Source organism: Carcharodon carcharias, chromosome 35 (genome assembly GCF_017639515.1).
Source record: "Carcharodon carcharias isolate sCarCar2 chromosome 35, sCarCar2.pri, whole genome shotgun sequence".
NCBI lineage: Eukaryota > Metazoa > Chordata > Chondrichthyes > Lamniformes > Lamnidae > Carcharodon > Carcharodon carcharias.
The window spans coordinates 2817879-2830378 of record NC_054501.1 but is presented as its reverse complement, the minus strand read 5'-3'; the positions used below and the strand labels follow the sequence as shown (position 1 = coordinate 2830378).

At 56.2% G+C, this 12500-nt stretch overlaps 1 protein-coding gene across 1 annotated transcript in view; it reads right to left on the bottom strand.

Annotated features, from left to right (window-relative positions):
* The window catches only part of LOC121272758 (voltage-dependent L-type calcium channel subunit alpha-1D-like), a 150335-nt gene that overhangs the window by 118640 nt on the left and 19195 nt on the right, over positions 1 to 12500 (bottom strand). Inside the window, 8 exon segments of the mRNA XM_041179539.1 lie at positions 265 to 472; positions 2168 to 2393; positions 4913 to 5073; positions 6032 to 6058; positions 6704 to 6788; positions 6872 to 6946; positions 11464 to 11630; positions 12220 to 12323. Coding sequence (XP_041035473.1) covers positions 265 to 472; positions 2168 to 2393; positions 4913 to 5073; positions 6032 to 6058; positions 6704 to 6788; positions 6872 to 6946; positions 11464 to 11630; positions 12220 to 12323 — 1053 coding nt within the window.

Sequence of the window (12500 nt, the reverse complement as noted above, 5' to 3'; positions counted from 1 at the left end):
ACACTCCCTCAGTGCTGCCCCTCCAACAGTGCGGCGCTCCCTCAGCACTGCTACCTGGGAACTGTCAGGCCTGGATTTTAAGGCTTCTGCAGAGGGCCACAATCTGACTCCAGGGCGAGAGCCCTGGACCAACTCTGCCTCGGGCTGATATGACCTCGACCAAAAGGATCCAATTGGCGACACCGCACCTGCCCGGACAGACTGCCAACTCTCTTTCTTCACCCCCCTCGCCCATCATTCGATCTGCGTCACTGGGGGACCTACCTGGAAGACGGTCAAGAGAGCCTGAGGGAAAGTGTCAAACGTGCTCCGCTTGGTCTGGGTGTCGTCGAAGTTGAATTTGCCCCCAAAAACCTGCATCCCCAGGAGGGAGAAGATGATGATGAAGAGGAACAGCAGGAGAAGTAGCGAGGCAATGGACTTCATGGAGTTGAGCAGTGAAGCGACCAGGTTGCTGAGGGCCGACCAGTGCCTGGGTAGTGGGGGGGTGGGGGGAGGGGCGGAAAGACAAAACCAGCGGGTCAGGAAACACCTGGGCCTTTAGCGGACTAAACATGCCCCCATTCGGAGGTGCATAAATCAAGAGGAGGGCGGTGAGAGCGATGAATTGGACTGGCGCCTGAGGGGAATAAAGTTACCGGGTGGGAGCGCGGTTGGGGGCGGCGGGAGAGGGAGTGAGACTGACTGGATTGTTCTACAGTGAGCCAGCAGGGAGTCGATGGGCTGAATGGGCTCCCCCCCTCGCGCTGTAGTGACTCTCTGGCAATTTGACTCTCAGTCACGTGAGAGGTTATTACGGACTGAGCGCTCGGTCAAAGAGGTTGGATTTTACAGAGACATTTTAAAGGCGGAGGAAGAGGGAGGGGAGAGAGAGGGAGAGAGAGAGGGAGAGAGGTTGAGGGAGGGAATTCCAGAGCTCAGGGCCCCCCCCCCCAGGCAGCTGAAGGCACGGCCGCCAATGGTGGAGCGATGGGAATCGGGGGATGCTGGAGATGCCGGAATTGGAGGAAGGCAGAGATCTCAGAGGGTTGTAGGAGGTGACAGAGATAGGGAGGGTGCAGGGGCTGGAGGAGGTTACAGAGATAGGGAGTGTTGTAGGGGCTGGGGGAGGTTGCAGAGATAGGGAGGGTTGTAGGGACTGGAGGAGGTTACAGTGATAGGGAGGGGTGTAGGGGCTGGAGGAGGTTACAGAGATAGGGAGGGGTGTAGGGGCTGGAGGAGGTTACAGAGATAGGGAGGGGTGTAGGGGCTGTAGGAGGTTACAGAGATAGGGAGGGTTGTAGGGGCTGGGGGAGGTTACAGAGATAGGGAGGGGTGTAGGGGCTGGAGGAGGTTACAGAGTTAGGGAGGGGTGTAGGGGCTGTAGGAGGTTACAGAGATAGGGAGGGTTGTAGGGGCTGGGGAGGTTACAGAGATAGGGAGGGGTGTAGGGGCTGGAGGTGGTTACAGAGGTAGGGAGGGGTGTAAGGGCTGGAGGAGGTTACAGAGATAGGGAGGGGTGTAGGGGCTGGAGGAGGTTACAGAGATAGGGAGGGGTGTAGGGGCTGGAGGAGGTTACAGAGATAGGGAGGGGTGTAAGGGCTGGAGGAGGTTACAGAGATAGGGAGGGGTGTAGGGGCTGGAGGAGGTTACAGAGATAGGGAGGGGTGTAAGGGCTGAAGGAGGTTACAGAGATAGGGAGGGGTGTAAGGGCTGGAGGAGGTTACAGAGATAGGGAGGGGTGTAAGGGCTGGAGGAGGTTACAGAGATAGGGAGGGGGTTGGGGGCATGGAGGGATTTGAGAAAAAAGAGCGAGAATTTTAAAACCGAGGTGTTGCTGGGCCCGGAGCCATTGCAGGCCGGTGGAGTGAGCAGGCGTTGGTGCGGTTCGGGACACGCACAGCAGAATTTGGAGTGGGCGTCGGGGGTGGGGGTGGGGGCAGTGATGGGAGGCGGCTCGGTACGTTACAATTGATCTCTGAATGACCTCGGCAAGCACTTGCTCCCCCTGACCCGTAACGAAGGGGGCTCAGTCGCTAAAAGGGCCAGCTAGGAGGCGACGCAAGGTCCTCGCCGAATCACGGCGCAGGGACGGCACGGGGGTTGGTGTGGGGGGGGGGGGGGGGGGTGGGGAGTGGGAGGTGGGGGGGTGGGGGGGGAGCGGGGGAGGGGTTGCCGCTCGACTCACCTGGTGAACTTGAAGATTCTCAGGAGGCGAACGCAGCGGAGAACGGAGATGCCCAGCGGCGACATGACCTGGAATTCCACCAGGATGGTCTCCACAATACCCCCGCACACCACGAAACAGTCGAAGCGGTTGAAGAAGGAGATGAAGTAGGCATTGAGCCCCAGGCTGTACATCTTCAGCAACATCTCACAGGTGAAGAGGGCCAGCAGGACTTTGTTGGCAATGTCTAGTGTGAGGAAATGGGCGGGGGGGGGTGGGGTGTGGGGTGGGGGGGAGACAAAACCATGAAATAAAACGGGCACGAGGACCCCCGCACCTCACCAAGCAGGCAGTTAGGAAGGCAAACGTGTACGTTGGCCTTCATTGCGAGAGGACCTGAGTACAGGAGCGAGGGTGTCTTGCTGCAGCTGGACAGGGCCTTGGTGAGACCACATCTGGAGTATCCTGCACAGGTTTGGTCTCCTTACCTAAGAAAAGATACACTTGCCATAGAGGGAGAGCAGCGAAGGTTCACCAGACTGATTCCTGGGGTGGCAGGATTGATGTATGAGGAGAGACTGGGCCGATCAGGCCTGTATTCCCTGGAGTTTAGAAGAGTGAGAGAGAGGGAGGAAGAGAAAGTAACAGAGACAGAGAGAGAAGCAAGGATAGAGAGAGGCAGAGACAGTGACGACACAGAGAGTAGGAGAGAGAGATAGAGAGAGACAGAGAGAGAGGGAGAAGCAAGGATAGAGAGAGGCAGAGACAGTGACGACACAGAGAGTAGGAGAGAGAGACAGAGAGAGAGGGAGAAGCAAGGATACAGAGAGGCAGAGACAGTGACGACACAGAGAGTAGGAGAGAGACAGAGAGAGAGGGAGAAGCAAGGATAGAGAGAGGCAGAGACAGTGACGACACAGAGAGTAGGAGAGAGAGATAGAGAGAGACAGAGAGAGAGGGAGAAGCAAGGATAGAGAGAGGCAGAGACAGTGATGACACAGAGAGTAGGAGAGAGATAGAGAGAGACGGAGCGGGAAAGAGAGGGAGAGAGAGAGACAAGGACAGAGGCACTGGGGAAAGCGAGAAAGAGACAGAGAGATACAGGAAGAGACAGAAAGAGTGAGACAGAGGGAGAGACAGAGATAGATGGAAAGAGAGACAGAGAGAGAGACAGAGAGAGAGAGAGAAAATTTCTCACTGAAATGTATAAAACTCTGACAGGGATGGACAGACTGGCTGCAGGGATGATGTCTCCTCTGGGCTGGGGAGGTGGGGGGTCTAGAACAAGGGGTCACAGTCTCAGAATACGGGGTGGACCATTTAGGGCTGAGATGAGGAGAAACCTCTTCACTCGGAGGGTGGTGAACCTGTGGGATTCTCTACCACAGGAGGCTGTGGAGGCCAAGTCACTGAATATAGTTAAGAATGAAGTAGACGGCATTCTGGACTCTATAGGGAGCAAGGGGCATGGGGGAGAGAGCAGGAGTACAGCATTGAGATGGAGGATCAGCCATGATCATATTAACTGGCGGAGCAGGAGCAGGCTTGAAGGGCCGAATGGCCTCCTACTGCTCCTAATTTCTACCTTCCTATGTCTCATTTGTAATCAAGCTGCAGCTACCGTACTATCCTCCACTGACTGCATGTTAGCCAGGAATTGATGTCCCTTCGGCCCTTCTGCTGAGGTAGACTGTTTGTCACGAAAAGTGGGGGTGGGGGGGGCGGGGGGGAGGTCACCCAGCAGCTCCATCTCCAACAAAAACTGGGACGCGGTGAGATCCCTGGGCTGGATCTCCCCCTTAACCTCCGCTGCTCAGGCTCCATCCCACCTTCGCCAGTGCCTCCCTGGCACCGATACAGTCGTGGTTATTAGCGGCAACAGTTACTGCGTGTTTGACGGGGATAAGAGTCATCACTGTGGGCTTAAGAGGCCAGGAACGGAGGATTCCGGTAGCACAGTGGTTATGTCACCGGACCAGTCGTCCAATTCCTTGAGGAAATATGAGTTCAAATCCCGCTGGAGCAATATTAAAACTGGTTATACTGAATGATAAAGCGAGCATCGGTAACAGTAACTGCAAAGCTACCAGGTTCTTGTTACAGGCCAGTTGGGTTTGCTTATTAAATTGGCTTTTCAAACCCCACATGGGTCACTAATGCCCCTCCAAGGAGGGAAATCTGCCCTCCTTACCCCGGTCTGGCCTACATGTGACTCCAGACCCGCACCCGCGTGGTTCACTCTTAACTGCCCCTCTGAAATGGCCCTCACGGGCCACTGTGTTCAAGAAGTTGGCTCGCTGCCCACCTTCTCAAGGGGCAATTAGGGATGGGCAATAAGTTCCAGCCTTGCCTGCAACTCCCATGTCCCGTGAATAAACCTTTAAATAAATGGATGTAACTTATAAATTGTTAAGGGGTGTCCATTGCTAAATATGGAGAGGGTAAGTGTGGGGGTGGGGGGGGGGTATAATTTTGAAAGGGGTAGGAATGCCAAGGAATGGAATATCGAGTGAGAAGCCAAGGCAAGAAATTGCGGAGTCGGGGGGGGAGGGGGTGGGTGGTTGGGATGGGAGGCTGGTCTGCAAGATACAATTGATCTCTGAATGACCTCGGCTAGTGGCTCCAGCCAATCGCTGGATTTTGCCTGCCTCGGGGTGAAGGGTAGTAGAGCGGGGAGGTTGGGGTGCGGTTAGGCAGGTTAAATGAAATGGGTATCAAGGGGGGGAGGGTGGGTTAGTGAGAGGGCTCAGGAGGCCGTCTACTTGCCCTGGATCTGGGTCAGCCAGTCGGGCTGGTTGTGGTGCTCCGAGGCGATGGTGGTGGTGTTCAGGAAGACCAGCAGCAGAACGATCCAGTAGAACGTCACCGACTTGACGGCCGCCCGGCACCTCCTCCGGCAGCACCGGTTCCACCGGCGGAAGCGCTTGCTGCAACACAGAGGCAGAAAAGGGTCGGCGCAAGGCGGCAAAGAGCAGCGGGTAAACCCTGGCATGACATTCGGACATGAGCGAGTCAGAATCGCTTCTCAGGCGTGCAACTTTGGTTAACGGTAGTATTGTCAAGATGCGCAGGTGAAGGGCATTGTTTAACTAAGTACATTGAGCACGTATAAATAGGCTGTGGGTGAGCCAACCCTACTGTTTGCCCCTGTTTCGCGGCTATGTTTCATGGCTGGGTGTCCCTGGAGAGGGAGTATGCGGTATCTGCCGGCACCGTCGAGGCCTTCTGTGCTCGGTGGGCAACACGGGGTCTGGGGTCTTTCATTGACCCTGTTAATCATGTTTTAAAAACTTTCTCCTTTGTTATAGTATCCCTATAACGGGGATGTCCCTTTCATTTGATTCGATCTGTTTACTTGATTTCATCTGTTCACATGTTCATTAACCCAATTAGTTACCGGTATGCTCAAAAGAGGACAGCGAGGCTGTCGATTCCTTCGTCTGGTCAATTTCACAGGCGCGCACGAGGGTATAAACAGGGGACAGCTGGGACACTGGGCGTGAGAGGAGAGCCATGAGACCGAACGAGACAATAAACCCTCCGGGTAATGAAAATCTCTGCGTCTGGGTTTTGTCTTCGCAGACCGGCTTGGCATCCTATGAACAGCTCGTCACTCGTTTCCCCTCGCACGAAAATAGGCTATTTGGCCATGAGGGGAATCGCGAACGAAAGGATGGATGTCTCCATGATTGCCAAAGGTGGAGGGTGTGGGGGCATGGATGGTCCCCTCCCCAGACCAGACCGGTGTGGGGGGTGGGGGGGTGGGGTGCGTTGTGACAAGCTGACAGTAGCAAACCCACCACCCACACCCACCGGACACCCAACCCTACAACCTTCACCCCTGACTTGGCACAGGTCAACGTAAAAGGTAAATACCACACTTACCAGATACGTGTCTTGGAAAGTTTAGTCCTGCGGAAAGATGAGATCAGGATTAAGGAAGTTGAGCAAGATGTTAGAGGCTGACAAGTGTTCGGGACAAATATCTAATCTCATACACATAGCAGCTCGAACCTACACTAACAGCAAGTAGACTAAGGCACACAGACGCGGCAAGGGGCACTATTCACAATGCCCAGCCTCAGAATGGTGCATTAATTTGGCACAAATTGGGCAGGGTCGAAGGGATCTGCATTTCTACATGAAGTGAAGGAGGGCCCACAGGGATTCGCAGCCCACGCAGCACTTACAAAGTATGGTCACTGTGGAGAGTCAGCAACATGGATCGGGGCGGTGTACAGGGAGCTTTACTCTGTATCTAACCCCGCGCTGTACCTGTCCTGGGAGTGTTTGGTGGGGACAGTGTAGAGAGAGCTTTACTCTATCTAACCCTGTGCTGTACCTGTCCTGGGAGTGTTTGATGGGGACGGTGTAGAGGGAGATTTACTCTGTATCTCACCCCGTGCTGTACCTGTCCTGGGAGTGTTTGATGGGGACAGTGTAGAGGGAGGTTTACTCTGTATCTAACCCCGTGCTGTACCTGTCCTGGGAGTGTTTGATGGGGACAGTGTAGAGGGAGCTTTACTCTGTATCTAACCCCACGCTGACACTACTCACATGCACTGGGCGCAACACCCCATGTGATCCTCCTCCCCGACAATCTCTGTGTTGATCGAGGCTGTCTCACTGGCTGGAAGACTCGCTGTCACCAAGAGAGAGACCATTAGTGAGGGGACACGGGGTGGTGGGGGATGGGGTGGGGTTAATGAGGATCGGCTGACTCACCGTGTGTCTCGTTCGAGGCACTGAACCATCCTAGTTTCCCTCGCTTCTTGTTGGCGATATCAGCCAGGGTGACACCTTGGCAACGTGGGAGGAGCCGGAAGGAGGGTCGAGGGAGAGGGAGGGAGAGAGACGGAGGGGGTGAGGGAGTGGGGCGGGGAGAGAGCCAGAGGGAAGGGGAGAGAGAGAGAGGGAGGGGAGAGAAAGAGAGAGTGATTGGGGTTGAGGGAGAGAGGGTGGGGAGAGAGCAAGAGGGAGGGAGGGAGAGGGAGGGAGGGGGAGAGAAAGAGAGGGAGTGGGAGAGTAGGCGAGAGTGTTTGGGAGGGAGGGAGAGAGAGATAGTTGGAGGGGGAAGAGAACGAGAGGGAGTGAGACAGGGAGGGGGAGAGAAAGAGAGAGTGAGTGGGGGGAGGGAGAGAGAGAGGGATGGAGGGGGAGGGGAGGGAGAGGAAGAGGGAGAGAGGGAGAGGGAGGGAGAGGGAGGGAGGGGGCAAAGTGAGAGACAGTGAGGGCGGGGTGAAAGAGGGAGCGGGGAGAGAGAGAGAGAAAGTGAGTGAGGGAGAGAGGGAGGGAGAGAGATCAGAATGGGGAAAGAGAGTCAGAAAGATGGGGGAGAGAGATGAGAGGGAGGGAGGGAGAGGCAGAGAGAGAGTGAGAGGGGGAGGGAAAGGGTGAGAGTGACAGTGAGTGAGGGGGAAGGGAGAGAGAGGGATATGGGGAGGGAGAGAGAGAGGGAAGGAGGGAGAGGGATATGGAGAGGGAGGGAGGGAGAGGGAGGGAGGGAGAGGGGGAGGGAGGGAGGGGAAGGCAGGGAGAGGGGAAAGGGAGGGGGAGGAGGATGGAGATCGAGAGCGAGAGAGAGATACAGTGAAGCGAGAGGGCGAGAGGGAAAAGGAGGGAGAAAGGGAGAGTGAGAGAGAGGGGGAGGGACGGAGAGAGAAACAGGGGAGACGGAGAGAGGGGAAGGGAGAGAGGGGAGAGTGATGGGAGGTAGGGAGCATGAGGGAAAGAGGGAAGGGGAGGGAGAGAGAGAGGGGGGAAGGGGGAGCGAGATAGAGAGGGGTTGGTAGAGGGAGAGAGGGAGAGACAGAGATGAGGAGGGGGGGGGGAAAGGGAGTTGTAAGAGAGAGAGGGAGAGAGGGAGTGGGGGAGGGAGAAGGAAAGAGGGACAGATGGAGATGGGGAGACAGAGAGAAATAGAGAGAGAGGGAAAGGAAGAAAGGGAGAGATAGAGACAGATAGAGAGGGCAAGAGAGGGTGAGCAGAGACAGCGAGAGAGGGGTTAGAGAGAGGGGGAAGAGAGTGGGAGAAAGCAGGGAGATAGAGGAAGAGAAGGGGAAGAGAGGAGGGAAAGAGAGAGAAAGAGGGGGAGAGATGGAAGGGAGAGAGAGGGAGGGAAAGTGGGAAAGAGGGAGGGAGGGAAAGGGAGGGAGGGAGAGGAAGGGAAAGAGAGAGGGGGGAGCGAGAGGGAGGGAAAGGGAGGGAGGGAGGGAGAGGAGAGAGAGGGTGGGGAGAGAGAGAGGAAGGGGAGAGAGAAGGAGGGAAAGAGGGGGAGAGAGAGAGTGAGTCATGATGGAAGACAAGAGAAATGAAGAAATTATTCAGTGCAGAGGATGAAGTGAAGTATCAGGTGCAGAGCGGAGGACAACTTGACTTTTCACCCCCCTCCCCCCGCCCACTGCAGCATTTCATAAAAGGCACTGTGAAGTTGGTCCACTCGAGGCTACTGTATGCACCTGTACCAGCAGAGGGAGTCCGCTGGAAAGGGATATTAAAGGGTTCCTGCTCAACAGCCTTGTTTGGGGCTTGAATTCGAAGTCCCAGAAATATCACACTGCCCAAGGCCCAACTGAGCAGTCGTGACCCCATTCCCACACCCCCTCTCCTACCAGGAAAGGGCAGGGGGTTCCAGAACCCCAAAATTCAGTCCTGAACCCCTGTCATTCTTAACGGCGTGGCTGAATCTGATCGATGTTTTCACGATATTCCGGGGGGAGCTGAGAGGGTCGATAGAGAGAGAGAGACCCTGATTCCCGCTGGTCAGGTGGGGGGTGAGTCTGGGACGAGGGGACCAGAGTCTGAAAAGGAGACGCAGACCCTTCAGGAGTGAAATGAGGAGAGACCCCTACACACAAAGGGTGGTCGGAGTTTGGAACTCTCTCACCCCAAACGGCCATCGATGCCGGGTCAGTTAGTTTTAAATCTGGGAGATTGAGAGATTTTTGTTAACCAAAGGTATTGAAAAGAAAATATCACTTTTTCCAATATTACTGTGGGATATGGTGAAACAGGGCTGGTGGAGAGTATATGTATGTCTCTCTCTCTCTCTCTCTCTCTCTCTCTGCTCTCTCTCTCCTCCTCTCTCTCTCTCTCTCCCTCTTCCTGTCTCTCTCTCTCTCTCTCTTTCTCTCTCTTCCTCTCTCTCTCTCTCTGTCTCTCTGTCTCTTTGTCTCCTTCTCTGTCTCCCTGTCTCTCTGTCTCTCTCTTTCTCTCTCTGTCTCTCTCTTTCTCTCTCTCTGTCTCTCTCTGTCTCTCTCTCTCTTTCTCTCTCTGTCTCTCTCTCTCTCTCTTTGTCTCTCTCTTTCTCTGTTTCTCTCTGTCCCTCTCTCTGCCTCTCTGTCTCTTTCTCTCCTTCTCTCTCTTGCTCCCTATCTCTGTCTCTCTCTCTCTATCTCTCTCCCTCTCTGTCTGTCTCTGTCTTTCTCTGTCTCTCTTTCTCTCTCTGTCTCTTTTTCTCTCTGTCCCTCTCTTTGTCTCTCTCTCTCTCTGTCTGTCTGTCTGTCTGTCTGGCTGTCTGTCTCTCTCTGTCTCTCTTTCTCTCATTCCCTTTCTCTGTATCTCTGTCTCTCTCTCTCTCTCTCTGCCTCTTTCTCTCTGTCTCTCTCTCTCTCTGTCTCGGTCTCTGTTTCTCTCTCTGTTTCTCTCTGTCAGTCTCTGTCTCTATCGCTCTCTCTCTGCCTTTCTCTCTCTGTCTCTCTCTCTGTCTGTCTCTCTCTCTCTGCCTCTCTCTCTGTCTCTCTCTTCCTGCCTCTCTCTCTCTCTATCTCTCTCCTCCTCAAAAACTGACCCCTCTGACCAAGATTTTGGTTGCCTGTCCCTAATATCTCCGCATGTGACTCAGGGTCAGATTCTGTCTGCTTTACTCCCGTCTGAAGCACCTTGGGGGACGTTTAACTGCGGTCAAGGCGCTATATAAATGCAGGTTGTTTTTGTTTCGCTCTGCAATCCCTTCGGATAAGAGATAATCTGTCTCTCCAATCAGTGCTGGTGACTGAATCGTCCTTATGTCAGGGGCCGAAGGTTTAATCCCCGATTATTCTCTCGCCATCTGTGCGGGCTGACAATCTGGAACTTTCCGTCCTGTTCCACCACCTCCTCCCCCCCTCTCCACACCCCTCCCCCCTTCCCCATCTCCAGCTGGCTGCCAGGGATTCGATCACAGGAATTCCCGGGATTCTGCCGGTGGGCTGGGATGGGTGGGGAGAACGAGGGGTGGTGGGGGATCTCACCTTCCTCCGGCCCCCTGTACTCGCCTCAGGCCGTCCCTGAGGGTCTCGCAGCCGATGGAGGGGCTTTTTTGGTGGGGGGCGGAGTGAGGGCCTGAGGCGGTGCACAGCAAGATCCCACAGAGAGCCAAGGTGGTGTTGGTGAAGGGTCACATGCTGGGCCCTGGACAGTGGGGAGAACACACACCTGCACCCCCTTGTCACCCGCACCACACCCCCAGCCCCCAAGACACCATAGAATTCCCCCAACTCCCCCACTACTGTCCCTCTGACAGTGCGGCGCTCCCTCAGCACTGAACCTCCGACAGTGCGGCATTCCCTCAGCACTGACCCTCCGACAGTGCGGCGCTCCCTCAGCACTGACCCTCCGACATTGCGGCGCCCCCTCAGCACTGACCCTCCGACAGTGCGGCGCTCCCTCAGCACTGACCCTCCGACAGTGCAGCGCTCCCTCAGCACTGACCCTCCGACAGTGCGGCGCTCCCTCAGCACTGACCCTCCGACATTGCGGCGCCCCCTCAGCACTGACCCTCCGACAGTGCGGCGCCCCCTCAGCACTGACCCTCCGACAGTGCGGCGCTCCCTCAGCACTGACCCTCCGACAGTGCGGCGCCCCCTCAGCACTGACCCTCCGACATTGCGGCGCCCCCTCAGCACTGACCCTCCGACAGTGCGGCGCTCCCTCAGCACTGACCCTCCGACAGTGCGGCGCTCCCTCAGCACTGACCCTCCGACAGTGCGGCGCCCCCTCAGCACTGACCCTCCGACATTGCGGCGCCCCCTCAGCACTGACCCTCCGACAGTGCGGCGCCCCCTCAGCACTGACCCTCCCACAGTGCAGCTCTCCCTCAGCACTGACCCTCCGACAGTGCAGCTCTCCCTCAGCACTGACTTTCTGACAGTGCGGTGCTCCCTCAGCACTGACCCTCCGACAGTGCGGCGCTCCCTCAGCACTGACCCTCCGACAGTGCGGCGCTCCCTCAGTACTGCCTCTGCTGGCTGTTGCCAATCAGCTCCTTATCTACCATCCATGAAACCCAAGTCAAATACCCTCCACAGTCTCATCTCTCCTCGCGCCCCCAGACTCACGGTGTCTGCCACCCTCTTCCTCCTCGTCCTCGTTCTCTGGGTCAATGTCCTCGGCCTGCGTTATCCAGTCCAGGTATCCCTTTAGATCCTCCTCCAGCTGCTGCTTCTCCCTCAACTTCTGGAACTCCCCTCTCGCCTTGGCCTTTTCACGCTCCTTGGAGAACTCACTGCAGCAGAGCATAAGATCACACGAATTAGGAGCAAGAGGGAGGCCATTCAGCCCCTCGATCCTGCTCCCCCATTCAATACAATCGCGTCTGATCCGATTGTTCCTTAACTCTACTTGCCTGTCTGTCCCCCTCATAACCCTCGACTCCCCTCGTCGATCAGAAATCTGTCTCACTCGGCCTTGAATATATTCAGTGACCCGACCCCTGCTGCTCTCTGGGGTGGGGGGGGGGTGTGGGGAGACAGGATCTGCCAATTTGCGTACAGCAAGATCCCATTTACAGCAAGGTGATCAGTGACCCAGGTCACCCATTGGCTGGCGATGTTAGTGGAAGGGGGCTAAATATCCTGCCCTGGGACGCCCAGGAGAACTGCCCCCTACCCACGCACCCCCCCCCCCCACCACCCCCCCACCCCACCCCCTCCCCCCACCACACACGCACCCCTCCCCACGCGAGGTGTCTGACGGCAAAGCTCTGCCCAGCGGGAGTACCAAGCATGCTCTCCTGTTCTCCCCTGCCTCCCCGCACCCCACCCTCCCCCCCCCCCCCAACTAACCCCCCCCTCACCCCAAAAGGGGCAACTCACCCACTCAGCACGCCCAAGACCAGGTTAAGCACAAAAAAGGAGCCAAAGATGACAAGGCTGACAAAGTAGACCCAGGGAAGCTCATAGCCCATGGCGTCCTGCATCTGCGGAGTGAGAGAAGGGGAGCAGAGAGACAATTAGGGGGCAGGTAGAGAGATAAGGAGTTGAAGAAAAAGATAGACCGATGGCTCCAACCAGAGGCAGGCGGTGGAAGGTTTTCACCTTGCGCTCGTCAGGACAAGCCCGAGAATTTCCAGGTTTCAAACTCTCACAACAATTTA